This window comes from Pristis pectinata, chromosome 7 (genome assembly GCF_009764475.1).
Source record: "Pristis pectinata isolate sPriPec2 chromosome 7, sPriPec2.1.pri, whole genome shotgun sequence".
NCBI classification, from domain to species: domain Eukaryota; kingdom Metazoa; phylum Chordata; class Chondrichthyes; order Rhinopristiformes; family Pristidae; genus Pristis; species Pristis pectinata.
Window position 1 is genome coordinate 5,912,804 of NC_067411.1, and position 21,164 is coordinate 5,933,967.

The following is a 21,164-nucleotide window of genomic DNA, read 5'->3' on the forward strand; positions in this document are numbered from 1 at the left end:
AAAGATGAACTCTTAATCTCCCAAACTACCTCATCACGGCCCTTGCACTTTATCTGTCTACTTGCACTGGACTTTCTCTGTAACTGTAACACTATATTCTGCATTCTGTTATTGTTTTCCCCCTCGACGCACTGATGTATGGAATGATCTGTCTGGATGACATGCAAACAAAAGCTTTTCACTGCATCTTGGTACGTGTGATAATAATAAACCAATCACCAAACAAGGAAAAGTTAGAGGCACGAAAGACGGCAGATGCTGGAATCTGGAGCAACACACAAAAAGCTGGAGGAACTCAGCAGGTCATCCGGATGAAGGGTCTCGACCCGAGATGTCGACTGTCCACTTCCCTCCATAGGTGCTGCCTGACCCGAAGGAAAAGTTAGACATGTTTTAAATTCCAGAGAAGGAGGAGGGGTGTAGGGAAGAAAGAGAATGTCTGTACAGGTCCTCCCCAGGTTGAGGACACCCTAATTGTGTACAACCTGTACATCTGAATGGGTGTTTGGGAGACTGGCAGGATGGATTTGCCGGCTGCTGTGGGGTTATAGACATCTTCTGCCGGATGGAAACTCGGTTCGTGGCTGCAATTCCGATGCAAACTGTTGGGGTTCACAGGAGCAGAACCCTGCTGTAACCTAGCGAGGATCTGTAATAGGGTGCAGACCAAGAATAATAGAACCATACAGCAAGGAAACAAGCATGTACAGATTCCACATTGACAACACCGGAGGTTGGGGTTGAACCCAGGTCTTGGACCTGTAAGGCAGCAGTTCTACAGGCTGTCCCCACTGCACAGCTCGGAGACTGAATGGCAGAAAGTTTGTCTGAGAAATGGTGCTGAGGGTTGTTACTCACAGCCGATCTCCCTGGAGGCAGTGTAACAGAAGGTAAAAGAGCAGAGACAGGAGAATAAAACAAAACCTGAAACTGTGAGATACAAAACAGTGTAATTACTGGAAATCTGGTATAAAAGAGAATGGTGGAAATCTGAAAGACTGTTAACTTTCAATAGAACTGAATACTTCTGCTACAATCTGGAAATCCTGGTTATCTAAAATTGTTGAATTCATTGTTGAATCCAGAGGGCTGCAATGTCCTGAGTCAGAAGATGATGTGTTGTTCCTTGAGCTTAAGTTGCACTTAAGTGGAAAAGTGTACAAGACCAAAGACAGGGAGGTCCGAGTGGAATTAGGATGTAAAATTAAACAGGAAGCTGAGGGACTCTAGCTCACGTCTTGATGATCCACCCTGGAATGTAAAATTCTAAGACTATAAGAAAGGAAATCTTTACTTTGTTATTCAGTTCATTCACATAGTGAGAAAATACTGATTCATAGTCATGAAAAGGTAGAGAGTGACTTATTCAGAGTTGGCATGAGTATTGATGTTTATACTTTATTCTGTTGTCATTAATACAATACAAATTAATACAATGAAACTACAAATATATTTAGTCACATATTCTACATTAACTATTTTTAATAAACTCAATATAATGCAGCTTTCTACAATAACTGAGACACAAGAGATTCTGTAGATGCTGGAATCTGAAGCAACACACAAAATGCTGGAGGAACTCAGCAGGTCAGGCAGCATCTGCGGAGGGAATTAAACAGTCGCTATTTCGGGCTGAGACCCTTCATCAGGACCAGAAAGGAAGAGGGCAGAAGCCAGAATAAAAAGATAGAGGGAGGGAGAGGAGCACAGGCAGGCAGGTGATAGGAGTGCCCAGGTGAGAGGGGGAAGGTAGGTGGGTGGGGGAATGAAAGGGAGTGATGTGAGAAGCTGGGAGGTAGAAGAGGCAAAGGGCTGAATAAGAAGGAATCTGGTGGGAGAGGTAAGTAGACCATGGAATAAAGGGAAGGAGGTGGGGAATAGGACGGAGGTGATGGGCAGGTCGTGAGGGCGTGGGAGGGGAAAGAGAAGGGGTGAGGGGTGCCACAAAGGGGGGGGAGGGCAAAACAGAGGGGCAGGGTTTCCAGGTATGAGAGAAATCAATGTTGATGCCGTCAAGTTGGAGACTGCCAAGGCAGAATATGGGGTTCCTCCCACCTACGTCTGGCCTCAATGTGGCAGTAGAGGAGGCCATGGATAGACATGTCGGTATAGGAATGGGATGTGGAATTGAAGTGGATGACCACTGGGAGATCCTTGCTTTGGCGGTGGACAGAGCGAAGGTGCTCAACGAAGTGGTCACTCAATCTGTGTTGGGTCTCACCGATGTACAGGAAGCTGCAGCAGGAGAACAGGATGCAATAAATGCCACCCTCAGATCCACAGGTGAAGCGCTGCCTCACCTGGAAGGACTGTCTAGGGCCCTGAATGGTGGTGAGGGGGGAGGTGCAGGGACAGGTGTGGCACTTTGTACGGTTGCAGGGATAACTGCCGGGAGGGTCATCAGTGGGGAGGGACAAGGGAGTCATGGAAAGAGCGATCCCTGCAGAAAGCAGGGGGGGGGGGTCCTCATCCGCATCTCCTCCATTTCCTGCACGTCTGCCCTCACCCCATCCCCCCCCCGACATAAAAGGGACAGGGTTCCCCTTGTCCTCACCCACCACCAGCCTCCACATCTAACACATCGTTCTCTGCAACTTCCGCCACCTCCAATGGGATCCCACCACCAGGAACATCTACCCCTCCCCCCCACCCCCGCTTTCTGCAGGGAATGCTCTCTCCACGACTCCCTTGTCCACTCATCCCTCCACTAATGACCCTCCCGGCACTTATCCCTGCAACCGTACAAAGTGCCACACCTGTGCCTGCACCTCCTCCCTCACCACCATTCAGGGCCCTAGACAGTCCTTCCAGGTGAGGCAGCGCTTCACCTGTGAACCTGAGGGTGTCATTTATTGCATCTGCGGCCTCCTCCACATCGGTGCGACCCGACACAGATCGGGTGACCGCTTCGTCGAGCACCTTCACTCCATCTGCCGCGAAAGCAAGGACCTCCCAGTGGCCAGCCACTTCAATTCCACATCCCACTCCCATACTGACATGTCCATCCACGGCCTCCTCTACTGTCATGTTGAGGCCAGATGTAGGTTGGAGGAACAACACCTCATATTCCGCCTTGGTAGTCTCCAACCTGACGGCCTCCACATTGATTTCTCGAACTTCCGGTAACACCTCCCCTCTGTTTCCCCTTTCCCCCCCTTCTCCCCTCTTTGTTTTCCCTCATTCCTGTGGCCCCTTTCCCCTCCCCTGCCTTCACAACCTCCCCCTCTCCTCTCTCCTATTCCCCACCTCCTTCCCTTTATTCCATGGTCTACTGCCCTCTCCCACCGGATTCCATCTTCTTCAGCCCTTTACCTCTTCTACCTATCACCTCTCAGCTTCTAACGTCACTCCCTTTCATTCCCCCCTCCCCCACCCACCTCCCCCCCTCACCTGGGCACTCCTACCACCTGCCAGCCTGTGCTCCTCCCCTCCCCCTGACCTTTTTATTCTGGCTTCTGCCCTCTTCCTTTCCAGTCCAAAATGTCGACTGTCCATTTCCCTCCATAGATGCTGCCTGTCCTGCTGAGTTCCTCCAACATTTTGTGTGTTCTTCTACAATAACTAGTGCTTTTTTTAAAATAAACTCTGTAAATCAGCATATTAACAGCTGCATTAGGTGATAGATTATAATGAACACCCTTATCTGTGACAAAAGTCCTACAATGGTTTTGTTGAAAAATTTGAATAATTATCATTTTGTAGCTAAAATCTAATTAAAGCTGGTGAGGAACACCTAATTATATTTTAACAAGAAGAAAGCGTCTTTCACTTCTTCACCTGTTCACAGCCATTAAATTTACAGTTGATATGTATTTGCTGTGGTTATGTTGACAAAGAATTTGTGCAACACCTTTCATTTGTGAGAGAAATGACAAAGTTGTTCGTTTTAGTTGAAGATCAAATATTGGCCTTGACACTGGGGAGAACCCTCTAGTTCTAGAAGTAGTTTTGTGGGATCTTTTATGTTCAGCTGAAAAAGCAGATGAGACCTTGTTTCAGAAATGTACCACTCCCCGAGTAATGTACATTCAGTGGTAATTGGTTTATAATTGTCACATGTACCAAGATACAATGAAAAACTTTGTTTTGCATGCCATCCAGATGGATCATTCCAAAGCATAAGTGCATCGACGTAGTACAAAGGGAAAAGCAGTAACAGAATGCAGAATGTAGTGTTACAGTTACAGAGAAAGTCCAGTGCAGGTAGATAGATAAGGTGCAGGGGCCACAACGAGGTAGATTGTGAGGTCAAGAGTTCATCTTTGTCACACAAGAGGTCCGTTCAAGAAACTTATAATAGCAGGATAGAAGCTGTCCTTGAGCCTGGTGGTACGTTCTTTCAAAGTTTTGCATCATCTGCTTGATGGGAGGGTGGAGAAGGGAGAATGTCCAGGGTGGGTGGGGTCCTTGATTATGTTGGCTGCTTTCCCAAGGCAATGGGAAGTGTAGACAGAGTCCATGGAGGGGAGGCTAGTTTCTGTGATGTGCTGAGCTGTGTCCACAACTCCCTGCAATTTCCTGCGGTCACAGGCAGAGCAGTTGCCGTACCAAGCCGTGATGCGTCCGGATAGGATGCTTTCTGTGGTGCATCTGTAAAAATTCTGCACTAAATCCTTTTTGACCAAAAGCAGAAGGTATTAACATTAAGTATTAGTACCTTAAAATTGTTTGAGTTGATGCCTCTGAGTGGAAGGGAATAGAGCCATGTAAAAAAGGACCAACAGTTTGTATTTTCAAAAGGGGAGAAGTCCACTTCATCGTGGAAGGAGTGAGTTGACCATGTCAGTAAAATACATCTCCAGAACCTTTCAATTGATATAAGACTTCATTTTGAAGCAGACCTTATTTGGTTTATGGAAAGATTGGGTGTAATGTTTATCTTCACTGCCTGGAACACAGTCATTTAGCAGAGCAGATTATCAGATTACTGTAGAATTGGTTCAATTTTAATTCCAGTTAAAGCAATGAGCAACTATATAAAGGACCAATTTGATTTGCCTAGGGAGCAAAGTTGAATCATGACCATCATTCTTTGTTCTGTATTGAAGGAAAGATCCATTCCTGCAACGTGCCAAGTCAGATTTTCCATAAAAATATTCGATAGCATTTGCATTTCTTTCTGATTTCACCCATTGCTCTACAACTAGTGCTGTTGATAGAACATAGAACAGTACAGCACAGGAACACGATGTTGTGCCAAACTAATTAAACTAGTAATTTAATGCCTAACTAAATGAATCCCTTCTGCCTACACAATGTCCACATCCCTCCATTCTCTGCACATTCACATGCCTATCCAAGAGCCTCTTTAACACCTCTATCGTATTTGCCTCCACTACCAACCCAGGCACTCACCACTCTCTGTGTAAAGAAACTTGTCCCACATATTTCATTTGAACTTACTCCCTCTCACAGAGTGAACAGCCAGCACCTCTTTCCCAGGGCGCCAATGCTCAAAACAAGAGGACATGGCTTTAAGGTATTGGGTGGGAAGTTCAAGGGTGATGTCAGAGGGAGGTTTTTCACCCAGAGAGTGGTTGGTGCATGGAATGCGTTGCCTGGGGTGGTGGTGGTGGCTGATACATTGGACAAGTTCAAGAGATTGTTAGATAAGCATATGGAGGAACTTAAGTTAGAGGGATATGTGGGAGGAAGGGGTTAGATAGTCTTAGGTGTGGTTTGAAGGGCGGCACAACACAGTGGGCCGAAGGGCCTGTATTGTGCCGTATTGTTCTATGGTTCTATGGTTTTAAATGCATGCCCTCTAGTTTTAGACATTTCAACCTTGGGAAGAAAGATACTGGCTGTCTATGCCCCTCATAATCTTACAAACTCCTCTCAGCCTCCATTGCTCCAGAGAAAACAACCCAAGTTTGTCCAACCTCTCCTCATAGCACATGCCCTCTAATCCAGGCGGCACTCTGGTGTTCAATATCCATTTTATCTGAATTTGGGCTCCTTATTTAAGGTAGGATGTGCCGACGTTGGAGAAGGTTCAGAGAAGATTCACTAGAATGATTCCAGGAATGAGAGGGTTAACATATGAGGAACGTTTGACGGCTCTTGGGCTGTACTCCTTGGAGTTCAGAAGAATGAGGGGGGTCCTCATAGAAATATTTCGAATGTTAAAAGACCTGGACATAACAGATGTGGCAAAGTTGTTTCCCGTGGTAGGGGAGTCTACTACAAGAGAGCACAACTTCAGGATTGAAGGGCGTCCATTCAGAACAGAGATGCGGAGAAATTTCTTTAGCCAGACAGTGGTGAATCTGTGGAATTTGTTGCCACGGGCGGCTGTGGAGGCAAAGTCATTGGGTGTATTTAAGGCAGAGATTGATAGGTATCTGAGTAGCCAGGGCGTCAAAGGCTATGGTGTGAAGGCAGAGGAGTGGGGCTAAATGGGAGAATGGATCAGCTCATGAATAGAATGGCGGAGCAGACTCAATGGGCCGAATGGCCGACTTCTGCTCCTTTGTCTTATGGTCTTATGAATTCACTGCATAGGACTGTCATTCATTCATCTGATATATTCAAATCTCACCTGGAAGTCATGTTATTGAATCACAGCCAGCTGGTCATGGCCTTTTGGATGAGATGTCATTATTGGAGTTACGAGAACGCTTGGGCTTATTGAAGGAGGCACAAATTAAGGAAGAGGAAGATAAGCGGGACCGAATTCTAAATGAAAAGCAAGCAAAGGAGCGGCTCCTTTTGGAGAAATTGGAACAGATCTCCTTGAACAGAGAAGCCATGAGCAAAAAAGCAGTTCTCAGGCACAGGTATGTGTGGTCAATACAATGCCCTAGTTTGTCACACGCATAAGTCATGAAATCAGTTCCTTTCACATCTCCAGAAAAAGAAAAAATCCCTACCAAGCCAAGGTCTGTCAAATGTGGATAGATTCATACAGCACGGAAACAGGCCCTTTGGCCCAACTCACCCATGCTGACTGTGTTGCCCAGCAAGCTAGTCCCATCTGCCCAGATTATATCATTGGATATCATTGTTTAAGTTTCCTTTGGTTTATCTTTTCAAGTTCTTTCCTTGTTACATTTTATAAAAGACATTCAACTTTTGCTCGTTTTTATTCTTTCACTGGGACTAGAACAGCCCCTTGTGTCACAGATAGAAGGATAGAGTCATACAGCATGGAAACAGGCCCTTCTGCCCATATGGTCCCTGCCAACCTAGAAGCCCATCCAAGCTAGTCCCATTTGCCAGCATTTGTCCGATAAGCCTCTGAACCTTTCCTATCCATGTACCTGTCTAACTGTCTTTTAAAAGTTGCTATTGTACCTGCCTCAACAACCACTTCCCCTGGCTGCTCGTTCCACATACATACCACCCTCTGTGTAAGAAAGTTGTCTCTCAAGTCCCTGTTAAATCTTTCCCCTCTCAGCCCTCCAGTTCTTGATTCCCAAACCCTGGGAAGAAGACTGAGTGCATTCATCCTATTCACTGAGTATATAGGTTAATTCAAAAAAATGTACAGCATTGTACAAAATCAGATTAATACAGTTAAACCGCAGTTCATTGTACTTTTATTCCTTTACTGTTGTACAAGTTACAATTGATTCCTCACTGTGAAAAATTATCACAATCTCATGTACCTTTTTTTTTAAAACAGAGAGGAGGAATTGAAAAAAGATAAGTTGTCCAAGCTCTTGTCAAACAACCAGCAATTAGCTGAGCTTCAGAATAAACTGGAAGAAAAGAAAAAGGAACATCATCAATTGATAAAAATGCAAAAGAAGAACACTCAAGAAAATCTGCAAAGAGTTCAAGGCTCCAGGGCTGCAGAGAGGGTATGCACTTTACAGTGATTCTTTACTGATAACCAGAAGCAAGGTTTTTGTTCAGAAACTTAATTTTAACATCTTTTTGAAAGTTAAAGGACACTGAAGGGTGAAGAGAGATCTAATGTTTCAGGCCCAGAATTGAACAAAATACCTCAGTGGAGGCAAAACAAGCATTTTATAACTTTCTTGCTGTACCCCTTAAGAAAGCCAAGGATTACATGTGTTCATTTTCTATTCTTCTCAGTCTATTGCCGCCTTCAATAATGTGTGAGCTGTGGGGAGTTCCTAATCCATTCTGTCGGGATCCTTCATGAGCTTCCTTCAACCTGCCTCTGCCTCCTCTCCCAGCTGCAAGGGTCAGCCCACACCACTTGCTCTTCTGACTTCACTTTCCCTCCTTCTGCCCACCAAGAGGCTATTTTTAAGTCACCATTGTGTTTCCCTGGATTTTCATTCAAGGTATTTTTCTTGCTCCTTTGCTTCCTTCAAAATTCTCAGTAATGGGAGTGGGCCAGTTATAATCTCTTGGGCTTGACTTGCCACTCAATAAAATAATGGCTGTGGCATAAATCCATATACCTGCCAATTTCCCATGTTCTTTAATACATTACAATTTTGGTTACCATCAATCTGTCAGTCTGTCAAAGTAACAAACTACCTAGCATCAAGTGCCTTTTGCCGAAGAGAATTAAGAACCTCTTTGAATATAAAACTTTTCCTGACTTCATTCCTGAAAGTCTAAAACTTAAGAGCATGGTCAATGTTCCCACTCCCATCCATGAAAAGTAATTCTCATTTATCTGATCACTGAAATATCATGAAAACTTCATTCATCTCACTCATTAACCTAAGTTCCAGAAAATATAACTCTAATCTCACACCTCCATTGTCCATACCTCCCTTAAAGTGGCAACGCTAGTAGATAGCATGGTAAAGAAGACATACGGCATGCTTGCCTTCATCACTTGGGGCATAGAGTATAGGAGTCAGGAAGTCATGTTGCAGCTGCATAAAACTTTGGTTAGGCTGCACTTGGAGTATTGTGTGCAGTTCTGGTCGCCCCCATTCCAGGAAGGATGATGAGGCTTTGGAGAGGGTTCATAAGAGGTTTACCGGGATGCTGTCCTGATTAGAGGGTATCAGCTATCAGGAGACAGTGGACAAACTTGGATTGTTTTCTCTGTAGTGTCAGAGGCTGAGGGGAGATGTGAAAGAAGTTTATAAAATTATGAGAAACATTAATAGGTTAGAGAGTGGAAATGTCAAATACCAGAGGGCACAGCTTTAAGGTGAGAGGGAGAAAGTTTAAAGGAGATGTGTGGGGTAATTTTTTTTTTACAGAGAGTAGTGGGTGCCTGAAACAGGCTGTCAGGGGAGGTGGTGGAAGCAGATATGATAGTGGAGTTCAAGAGGCTTTTAGATAGACACATGAACAGGCAGGGAATGGAGAGATATGGATCATGTGCAGGCAGAAGGGAATAGCTTAATTTGGCATCAATGTTGGCACAGACATCGTGGCCCAAAGGGCCAGTTCCCGTGCTGTGCTGTTCTAATCTCTCTTTATTATTTAACCCAGTGTCCAGGCATCTTTCCAATAAACTTACACTACATTCCCTCCAAGGCCCATATTCCTTCACAATTTTGTTTTAATTTTGTCTTTTTTTTTGGGTTCTGAGCATCATACATTTATTGCCCATCCCTAACTGGCATTAGGAAGGTATCGGTGAGGCACCAGCTTCAACTGCTGCAGTCCTTCCAGTGAAGAATCTCCCACAGTTTAGACTCAGTGATGATGAAGAAACAATATATTTTTCCAAGTAAGGATAGTGTGCAGCTTTGAATCAGAATCAGATTTATTATCACTGACATATGTTGTGAAATATGTTGTTTTGCAGCAGCAGTACAGTGCAAGACATAAAGACATAAAGTTACTATAAGTTACAAAAATAAATAAATAGTGCAAAAGAGGAATAACGAGGTAGTGTGCATGGGTTCACGGACCGTTCAGAAATCTGAGGGAGGAGGGGAAGAAGCTGTTCCTGAATCGTTGAGTGTGAGTCTTCAGGCTCCTGTACCTCCTCCCCGATGGTAGTAACGAGAAGAGGGCACGTCCATAATGATGGATGATGCCTTCTTAAGGCACTGCCTCTTGAAGATGTCCTCGATGGCCCATGATGGAGCTGGCTGAGTCTACAGCCTTCTGCAGCCTCTTAAGCCCTTGCCCTTCTTGATGATAGAGCTCACAGGTTTAGGAGGTGCTGTCAGAGTAGTTTAGGCAAGTAACTGTAGTGCATTTTATTGATGTTACACTCCGCAGCCAATGGTGCACCACTGGGGGAGGGTGTGAATGTGTAGCCTGGTGGATGAGACTTTGCCCTGAATAGGGCAGAGTTTGGTGCTGCTCTCATCCAGGCAAAAGGAGGGCATTCCTGACTTTTGGGCCAACAAACAATCTGCTGGAGGAACTCAGCAGGTCCAGCAGCATCTGTGGGAGAAAAGGAATTGTCGACGTCTTGGGTCGAAACCTTGCCTCAGGACTCGATCCGAAACATCGATAATCCCTTTGTTGCTCGACCCGCTGAGATCCCCCAGCAGATTGTTTGTTGCTGCAGACTCCAACATCTGCAGGCTCCTGTCTCCATATTCCTGACACTGTAGATGGTGGAGAGGCCTTGGGACATTAGGAATTTACAATTAAGGAGGCAAATGATATATTAGCATTTATTCCAAGGGGTTGGGGTGTAACAGTAAAGAAGTCATGGTGCAGTTGCAAAGGGCTTTTGGTCACAGCTGGAGTACTGAGCACAGTTTTGTTCTAACGCCTAAGGATGAGCAACCAGGCCCAGATAGATGCAATGAAGGATCGCTAGACTGTCCCCTGGGATGAGAGGGATGTCTGAGAAGAAAATAGAGTCATAGAACTACAGAGCTATGCAGCACGGCAGCAGGCCCTTCAGCCCAGCACGTCTATGCCAACCAAGATGCCTATCACTGCTAGTCCCATTTGCCAGCATTTGGACCAGATCCCTCAAAATCTTTCGTATGCATGTCTATAAATGTCTTTAAAATGTCATAATTGTACCCTGCTCTATCACTTCCTCTGGAACCTATATTCTTGAGGAGAAATATTTTTTCGAGAGTTGAGAAGAATAAAAAGGTAATCTCATTGAGAAATAGCTGTTTCCCTCAGCTGGAGAATCTCTAACCACAATGATTTCAGGATGAAAGGTCAGCCATTTACAAGATATTTCTGCACTCAGAGTTGTGAACCATTGCAATTCTCTGACCCAGAGAACAGAGGATTCTCAGTTGCCAACAGATGAGGTTGAGACCGATAGAGATTTGGATTCAAGAGATTTAGGACGAGTGAGGAAACTGAATGGCAGAGCGTGTTCGATGGGGCCCATGATCTATTCCTCCCCCTGTCCCTCATGTCCTCAGAGGCAAGGCAAACCTTGTCAGCAATGCCCAGACCCCCAAATAATTAATACAGGTCCTCCCCAGTTTACAAACGCCCAACTTACGTACAGCCCATACACACGAACGAGCGTTTGGGAGACCAGCGGGATGGATCTGCCAGCTGCTGTGGGGCTGCAGGCATCTGCTGCCGAGTGGGAACTCGGGTTTGTCTCCATTTCTGACTTGCAAACTGTTCAGGTTACGAGCAGCTCACAGGAACGGAACCCTGCTGTAACCTGGGGAGGACCTACACATTATAAAAAGTAGCGAGAGGTACAAAAGTCACAAGCAAGCTGTGGGCTATGGTTGCCTTATGCTTTGGTGCTTTAGCATCCTTCAGACCATCAAATGTTCACAGCAGGAGCTGGGACTGCTTTTAAGTCCCGAGTTCTTCATGCTTTTTGTTGATCATTGTAGGGGAGTGCTCTTATCTTTTCCCACCATGGGCAGACATTCAACAGAGATACAAGAGACGGAAGATACCGCCAGCCTAATGGAGGGTTTCGACCAGAAACATCGGCAATCCCTTTCCTCCCACAGATGCTGCTCGATCCTCTGAGTTCCTCTAGCAGACCGTCAGTTGCTCCAGGCATTCAACAGCACCATCTGGTGTCTGCATCTTACACTTTACATCCTCCATACAATGTGTTTTGTATAAAAATGCTGAGTCACGCAGAGAATCATTGAGTCACACAGCGCAGAAACAGGCCCCTTGGCCCACGGGGACTGCGCCAATGATCATGTGACTTACACCAATCCCATTCTGTTCTCCCCACAATCCCTTCAACTACCTCCACATTGTAACACTCGCCTACACACTAGTGAGAGAGTCTAGGACCAGAGGGCACAGCCTCAGAATAAAAGGACATCCCTTTATAACCAAGATGAGGAGGAATTTCTTCAGCCAGAGGGTGGTGAATCTATGGAATTCATTGCCACAGATGGCAAGTCATTGGGTGTATTTAAAGCGGAGGTTGACAGGTTCTTGATCAGTAAGGGCGTCAAAGGTTACGGGGGGATGGCAGGAGAATGGGGTTGAGAGAGAAAACTAAATCAGCCATGATCAAATGGCAGAGCAGACTCGATGGGCCGAATGGCCTAATTCTGTTCCGGTGTCTTATGGACAACTTACAGTCACCAGGTAACCAACCAACCCGCATGCCTTGGGAGGAAACCGGAGCACTCAGGAGAGACTATCGCAATCACAGGAAGAAGACGCAGACAGACAGCCCTGAAGGTCGGGATCGAACCCAGGTCACTGGAGCTGTGAGGCAGCAGCTCTATTTAACTGTGCCACTGAGCCCCCCCGAACTCAAACACCTCCCAAACAACTGAGTCTTCATTTATTTTTTTCCCCCTCTTTAATCACCCTTGTCCTCGCTGACATAATTTAGCTTCCAGTAACCCAAATGTGCTTAAATTTAATATTTTCATCCTTGTGTCCTGATCTCATCCCTTCCCTTCATCTGAAACCACAAACCCATGCTGATCGTGGTCTCTTGCACCCTATTCCTCCCAGAGCCTCCTTAACACCCATCTCCCATGATCACTGGAGACACAAGAGACTGCAGATCCGGAGCAAAATAAGCTGCTGGAGGAACTTAAGTAGGTCAGACAGCATCTGTGGAGGTGAAGCGATGGCCAAAGTTTCAGGTTGAGACCCTGCATCAGGACAGAGTGTAAAGGGGAGGTACGAGGGGGAGGGGTGGGGCAAGGGCTGGCAAGTGATAGGTGGATCCAGGTGAGGATGAGTGATTGGCAGATGGAGGCAGGTAGGGGAGGGAAAGATAGTGACAGAGGCTGGGAGGTGATGGGTGGAGGCAACAGAGGGCTGCTGAGAATGGAATCTGGGCAAAGGCGATGAGTGGAACCAGGTAAAGGAGAAATGGTGGGCAGATGGGAGCAGTGACGGGAGGGGAGGGAAGGGGACGGGAGGATATAGGGGACCAGTGGGAGGAGTGCACGGGTGTTGGGCAGATAGAACCAGGTGGCGGAGGGGGGGGAGAAATGAGTAACTTGGGGTGGGGTGGGCGGCGTTGGAAAGGTGTGCGAGGAAACCGAGATGGATCAGGCAGAGAGAGGAGGGGACAGGGGAGCAGGTTACCTGAAACTGGAGAATTCAATGTTCGTGCCATCAGGTTGTAGACGACCCAGGGGGAATATGTGCTGTTCTCCTGGTTTGTGTTTGGCCTCACCCTGGCGGTGGAGGAGGCCGAGGACAGACAGGTCAGACGATCATTGCTTGCAATATTTTATTCTCGTCTGAGTCTCCGTGATTGTTCTTGTGCCCCCGGGTAGTGCTCGAAGCAGTTCCTTGCACCAAAGCTGGAGCCCAAATGCAAATTCCTATGGTTTCCTGTTGAACAGTTGAACGGGAGGCTGCTTGATTATTAGATGAGAAAAAGGCCAGATTCGCAGTACTCTGTTAATTACGTATTCATTGTTTGGACATGGATGTCACTGACAAAGCTGGCATCTATTGTCAGTTGCTGGATGCCCCCTCGACCTTTTCAACGGGCAATTAGGAGCCAACCACATTTATGTTGAGAGTTGTACAGACTAAACTAAGGATGGAAGGTTTGCTTCTCTGAAGGACATCAGTGAACCAAGTTGCAGTCGTTGCATAGAGTCACAGAGAGACACAGAACAGAGAGTTCCTTCGGCCCACAGAGTCCTTGCCGACTATCAACCACCCATTTACACTAATCCTACATTGATCCCATTTTTTATTTGCCCCATATTCTCATTAATTCCCCCTCCACCAGATTCTACCACTCACCTACACACAAGGGGTTACTTACAGCAGTTAATTAACCCACCAGCCGGCACGTCATTGGGATGTGGGAAGAAACCGGAGCACTCGGGGGAAACCTGCACCATCACAGGGAGGACTTGCAGACTCCACACAGACTGCATCAGGAGTCAAGGATTCATAGATTGATAGGGCAATGCAGAACAGAAACAGACCCTTCGGCCCAACTGGTCCATGCCGGCCAAGTTGTCCATCTAAGCCAGTCCCATTTGCCCGCATTTGGCCCATTTCTCTCTAAACCTTTCCTATCCATTTACACCACTCCAAACGTCTCTTAAATGTCATCATTATACCTGCCACAATCACTTCCTTTGACAGCTCGTTCCATATACGCACCATGCTCTGGGTGAAGTTGCCCCTCAGTCCCTTTTAAATTTTACTCCTCTCACTTTAAACCTATGCCCTCTCGTTTTTGATTCCCTTTCCCTGGGAAAAAGACACTGTCTGCATTCACCCTATCTATGCCCCTCATGATTTTATACACCTCTATAAGGTCACCCTCCATGGCATAAAGTCCCAGCCCGCCCTACCTCTCCCTATAATTTGGACCCTCAAGCCCTGTCAACGTTCTCATAAATTTTCTTTGCACCCTTTCTAGTTTAAATACATTTTCCAATAGCAGGGTGACCAAAACTGTACACAATACTCCAGCTACAGCCTCACCAACCTCTTGTAAGTAATGTCCCAACTGCTGTTCTCAGTGCCCTGACTGATGCAGGCCAGCACGCCAAACGCCTTCTTCACCACTGTCTACCTGCGACGTTGCTAAAGACTGACTTTTCAATCCAGGTTATATTTCAAAACTTGAAATGAAGTTCTGCGATAGTGATCTTGCTCAGTACAAGAGGAACCACCGGTTTGGACATTTGGTCTGTGTGCTTGGCTGAGGAGACGATGGTGCAAAGCCACCGTCCGTGGGATTATGGCTGAATGCGTCCGAGTCAGAATCCACTCCAGTAACTAACCACGATGACTCCCAACCTCCTCCTGAAAGATTGTGCCATAGGTCAAGATTAGTACAGCTCATCCCCATTGAGCTATCACACCAAAGTGTTAGACAAAAGCAGGAAACAGGTTGAATTTTTATCAAACACTGTTCAGGCCACACATTTGGAAGGACGTGATGGTCCTGGAGAGATATGGGTCATGTATAGGCAGAAGAGATTTAGTTTAATTCAGCGTCATCTTCAGCACAGACCGGGCCGAAGGGCCTGTTCCTGTGCTGTACTGTTAGGTGTTTTAAGATGTCGCACTACAGTGCAGCTAGGTATTTGAAACAACTTTGGACAGTGAAGGAGGTGGAAGCAAGTATTAAGGGATCAGTGTTGGATTGTGGCTGTTCTTATCACAACCCAGCACGGAAACAATGGGTTTCCACATGCAATGAGAACAATGGGTTGAGATGTCTGAAGGTCACTTGTTGCAGCAATAAGGGCTGATCTAACTACTTTAGCACACCCAAGGAAGGAGATTCACTCACAGTACCCAACCAGGGATTGTCTTTGTTGAGAATGTGCCTCTGGAATAAAAGTTATAGTTTAACATCTAGATTCTTGGCAAAACTTTCATTAAAAATGCTAATCAATGAGAGGTCACATCCTGTACATCTGATGAAATGTTTATGAACAATTCACCTCAGAAAGCAACGGAAGAACGTTGGTGGCGGAACCTGGAGGAGAGCCGGGAACACAAGGTCCAGCTGCTTAAACTTCGAACTGAACTGAGTCAGAAAGCATCCTAGCAACGCGGTGGTGTGTGGAGTGAGAAAGCAGAAGACATTGACCTCAAAAAGTCAGGCACTGAAAACTAACTCTGACAGTACTTTTAAAGAAGCAATGCTACTTTAAGAATCCCAAGAAATAATGATATTCCCATTAAAAGTAATTATGGTTTCTAAAAATGTGTATCTTTCTCTAATGTTTTCTCAAAAAAATTGGAAGCATGACCAAGTCATTGTTTTCTCTTGGTCTGGGCATTATTGAAATTAAGTAATGATAGTTTAGTTGTACCAAGATTTGATTAGACATCCAACAGCATTCATTCCAACTCAAATCAGAAGCCTAATTTTAATTGAATTGCCAGTACATTTACCCAGAGACTTAAAGTCAGACCCTTTGTCAGCAACTTCCGAATTCATTAGGCTTAACTGTTTTCCTGGGATGTGTTCACTATCTTACACTAACCAGATTTTTTTTTGCAGAAAGATCTTAACCCCCCCAGGTTCCATGAACATCAAAACATTCTCGTCACTTCTGACCTTATTTTATTTTATTTGCACAAAAGCAGGAAGAAATGTGTTGTGTGCCCACCAACCCCACCTCATCATCCCCCATCTTGTTCTATTTGCATAAAAACAGGAAGAAAGTCTTGTGTGCCACCAACCCCATTCTCCCCCTGCTGCAGGGATCTTTGTTAATGGATTTTGCATTAATTGCCTAATTGTCACTGCAATGAGATTTATAAATCTTCAATAAAAGCATGAAGTTATTCAGCAGATGGTGTTTAAATAACGAAGGGTGATATGTATTTGGAATTAGCTTCTTGAATATTCAAGGATCTCAATGCATAAAATTAACAAAGAGACACAAATTATAAACCCACATTTCTAACAATGAAAATGGTAATAAACAAAGAAACAAAAGTACACGTCCTCCCCAGTTTATGAACTCCTGATTTACATAAGCCCGTACATAGGAACGAGGGTTTGGGAGACCAGTGGGAGGGATTTGCCAACTGCTGTAGGGCTGCCGGCATCTTCTGCCTGGTGGGAACTCAGATCGCAGCTGCATTTCCAACTTGTGAATTGTTCAGGTTACAAACAGTTCACAGGAACAGAAGGAACCCTCTCGCTATCTGGGGAGGGCCTGCAATATGCTTTCACTGGCAGAAGGGGTATTAAGCAGAGATCAAGTCAAGTCAAGTTTATTATCACGTGAGTACAAGTACAATGAAAAACTTGCTTGCAGCAGCATCACAGGCACGTAATTTTTCATTGTACCTGTACCTGGTAAAAATACGGTAATTGGCAAAATAATTAGAGTCATAGAGCAATACAGCACAGATACAGGCCCTTCGGCCCAACCAGTCCATGCTGACCACGGTGCCCACGCAGCTAGCCCTGATTTCCTGAGTTCGGCCCATATCCTTCCAAGTCCCTCCCCTCCATGTACCTATCCAAGTGCTTCTTAGATGACACTATTGTACCTGCCTCACCCACTTCCTCTGACAGCTCGTTCCATATAGTCACCACCCTCTGCATGAAAATGTTGCCCCTCAGCTCCCTTTTAAATCTTTCCCCTCTCACCCTAAACCTATGCCCCCTAGTTTTGGACTCCCCTACCCTGGGGAAAAGACTGTTACCGTCCACCTTATCTATGCCTCTCATAATTTTAAACATTTCTATAAGGTCGCCCCTCATTCTCCTACGTTCCAGCCTGGCCAATCTCTCCCTATAACTCAGGCCCTTTAGTCCTGGCAACATCCTCGTAGATCTTTTCTGCACTCTTTCCAGTTTAACCACATCTTTCCTCTAACAGGGTGACCAAAACTGTAGACAGTACTCCAAATCCGGCCTCACCAACGACTTATACAACTGCAACATTATGTCCCAACTCCTATACTCAGAGCCCTGACTGATGAAGGCCAGCGTGCTAAGTGCCTTTCTCACCACCCTGTCTACCTGTGACACCACTTTCAACAAACTATGCACTTGTACTCCTAGGTCCCTCTGTTCTATTACACTCCCTAGTGTCCTACCATTCATAGTATAAATCCTACACTGGCTTGACTTTCCAAAATACATCACCTCACACTTAGCTGTATTGAAATCCATTTGCCACTCCTCGGCCCACTTCCCTAACTGATCAAGATCCCCCTGTAATCTACGATAACCTTCTTCACTATCAACAACACCTCCTAATTTTGTGTCATCCGCAAACTTACTGATCAAGCCTTGTGCATTCGCATCCAAATCATTGATATAAATAACAAATATGGAGTGTGGGAAGGAGGATTTTGCTGTTTCTTCAGTGAACACATGATGTGGAATGCACTGTCAGTAGGAGATTCAACATCAAAACATACAGATGACAAGAATAGCAAAACAACCTCTTGGCTTTTCTGCAGCATCTTCCACTCAAATAATTTCAGTGTCAAATTCCTTCTGAAGTGCACACACTATTGTTTATTAGTTACATGGAGTCAAACTGGTTCCAGCAACATTCCTCTTTTCATTTAATAACAAGCAGCATGGCAACATTTATTTATTCAGTAGACAGTAAATTAAAGTCTAATTACAGAGTATATTAGAACAGTCTCTGGAAAAACACACAGAGTTTATGAACAAATTTCTACCAATAAAAGCGGTTCATTGGTTCAACAAACCACTATGAAAACTGTTACAAAACAAATATTACTGCAGCAAAATGCATATAGGTATTATAATAGGAAAAATATCAGTTCTGATCACTTGCAACAGGGACTCAAAACATCTGGGCATGACTAGTTACAGCAGGTCCTGTGTTAAACCTCACCCTGTGTACTACTCACTGGGTTTGGTTTGGTTTTGGTTTTGGTTTATTAGTATTATCATGTACCGAGGTACAGTGAACAACTTGTCTTGCATACCGTCCATACAGATCAATTCATTACACAGTGCATTGAAGTAGTACAAGGTAAAACAAAATAACAGAATGCAGAACAAAGTGTTACAGTTGCAGAGAAAGTGCAGTGCAGGCAGACAATAAGGTGCAAGGTCATAACAAGGTAGATTGTGAGGTCAAGAGTCCTTCTTATCACACTTAGGAACCATTCAATAGTCTTATAACAGCAGAATAGGAGCTGTCCTTGAGCCTGGTGGTACGTGCTTTCAGGCTTTTGATTCATATGCCCAATGTGAGGGGGGAGAAGAGAGAATGTCCAGGGTGGGTGAGGTCTTTGATTATGCTGGCAACGTGCAGGGAAAGAGTGGAGTTCATCAACATATGATACGATCATCAGTAATAAGATGGACTTCTCCGAGAGGAATCCATCTCTGAGGCTCCAAGCCAACCCTCCTTCAATGAAAAACAGGAGCTTTCTGAGGAAGTGAGTATTCAAAGATCTGTACCCCAAGCCCAGCACAAACCTCATGATTTATGGGTAGCAGTGATCCCACACTCCTGTGTGCCTTAGGGTCATGGACAACCCACAGATTTTGCAAAATCCTTCATATCCACCAACAGGAATAGACAGTGTCCTTCCCCACATCAACATCCCCATCACAGAGGGCTCATTTACACCCAGCCAACAGCAGTGGGTGGGTCAGATCACCCACATGCCAAACACCAGACTCCAAGAATAGACACTTGATTCCAAACTCTATCAGCCAAGAGATTATGAGAAGGAAGTGTTTCAGGGTTGTTCTCAAAGCCTCATAGAGTCACAGAAACAGGCCCTTCAGCCCAACTGCCAACCAAGGTTGCCCATCCAAACCAGTCCCATTTGCCAGTGTTGGACTTGTGACCTTCTAAACCTTTCCTATCCGTGTACCTGTCCAACTGTCTTTTAGATGTCATAATTGTACCCACCTCTACCACTTCCTCTGACAGCTCGTTCCATATACCCATCACCTTCTGTGTGAAAAACTTGTCCCTCATGCCTCCTTTAAATCTTCCCCCTCACATCTTAAATCCTCTAGTTCTTGATTCCCCAACCCTGGGAAAAAGACTGTGTGCATTCACCCTATCTGTGCCCCTCATGATTTTATACACCTCCATAAGATCACCCCTTAGTATCCTACACTCCAAGGAATAACGTCCTAGCCTGTCCAACCTCTCCTTTTAACTCAGTCCCTCAAATGCTGGCAACATCCTTGTAAATGTTTTATCCCCTCTTGAAAAAAATACAACATCAATGTGGAAATCCCTGGGACATAACTGCTCAAAGTGAACACAGCATTGAGAATAAAAGCAGAAAATGCTATGGAAACACTCAGCAGGTCAGGCAGCACTGTGTGGAGAGAAAAAAAACAAAGTTAATGTTTCAGGTCAAAGACAGCTTCTGTCGGTTGTTATAAGACTCTTGAATGGACCTCTTGTGTTGGTTAGTGCAACACTATTACAGCGCCAGCAACCCGGGTTCAATTCCGGCCACTGTCTTTCAGGAGTTTGTACATTCTCCCCATGACTGCGTGGGTTTCCTCAGGGTGATCCAGTTTCCTCCCACATTCCAAAGACGTACAGGTTAGGAAGCTGTGGGCGTGCTATGTTGGCGCCGGAAGCGTGGCGACACTTGCGGGCTGCCCCCAGAACACTCTACGCAAAAGATGCGTTTCACTGTGTGTTTCGATGTACGTCTGACTAATAAAGATGTCTTGTCATTACAGATGAATTCTTGACCTCACAATTTACCTTATCATGGCCTTGCACCTTATAGTCTACCTGAAAGTTACACTTTCTCTGTAACCGTAACACTGCATTCTGTTCTTGTTTTTTCTTTGTACCACTTCAATGTACTTAAGTTTTGAAATTATCTGTATGGATGGTATTGGTAGTGGTATATTATTGTCACTTGTACAGAGGTATGGTGAAAAACTTGTCTTGCATACCAATCGTACAGGTCAATTCATTACACAGTGCAGTTACATTGAGTTAGTACAGAGTGCATTGATGTAGTACAGGGAAAAACAATAACAGTACAGAGTAAAGTGTCACAGCTACAGAGAGAGTGCAGTGCAATAAGGTGCAAGGTCACAACAAGGTAGATCGTGAGGTCATAGTCCATCTCATTGCATAAGGGAACCATTCAATAGTCAAGCTGTCCTTGAGCCTGGTGGTACGTACCCTCAGGCTCCTGTATCTTCTACCCGATGGAAGAGGATGGCACACAAAAGCTTTTCACTGTATCTCAATAATACAGGTGACAATGATAGACCAAAAACCCTTGGTCAGAACTGGGAAGGAGAGACAAGAAGCCTGAAGCCAGTATTTCCAGCATCCCCCCGCCCCAATGTGGAGCTTTGACCACCCTCTGGTGAGTCCATCCCTCCCCACGACCCAGCCAGTGGGTGGACATCTTCAGCTCTCCTTGCCCTGAACTCCAGTGACGTCATCGCC

At 45.3% G+C, this 21,164-nt stretch overlaps 1 protein-coding gene across 6 annotated transcripts in view; it reads left to right on the forward strand.

Moving 5' to 3' along the window:
• The window catches only part of cfap99 (cilia and flagella associated protein 99), a 105,572-nt gene extending 89,122 nt beyond the window's left edge, over positions 1-16,450 (forward strand). For all 6 annotated transcript variants that reach the window (XM_052020598.1, XM_052020597.1, XM_052020603.1 and 3 more), the window contains 3 exons: positions 6,568-6,779; positions 7,628-7,805; positions 15,710-16,450. In XM_052020598.1, coding sequence (XP_051876558.1) covers positions 6,568-6,779; positions 7,628-7,805; positions 15,710-15,811 — 492 coding nt within the window. In that variant the 3' untranslated portion in view covers positions 15,812-16,450. The remainder of the gene's footprint in view (positions 1-6,567; positions 6,780-7,627; positions 7,806-15,709) is intronic.
• Positions 16,451-21,164: the final 4,714 nt, after the last annotated feature.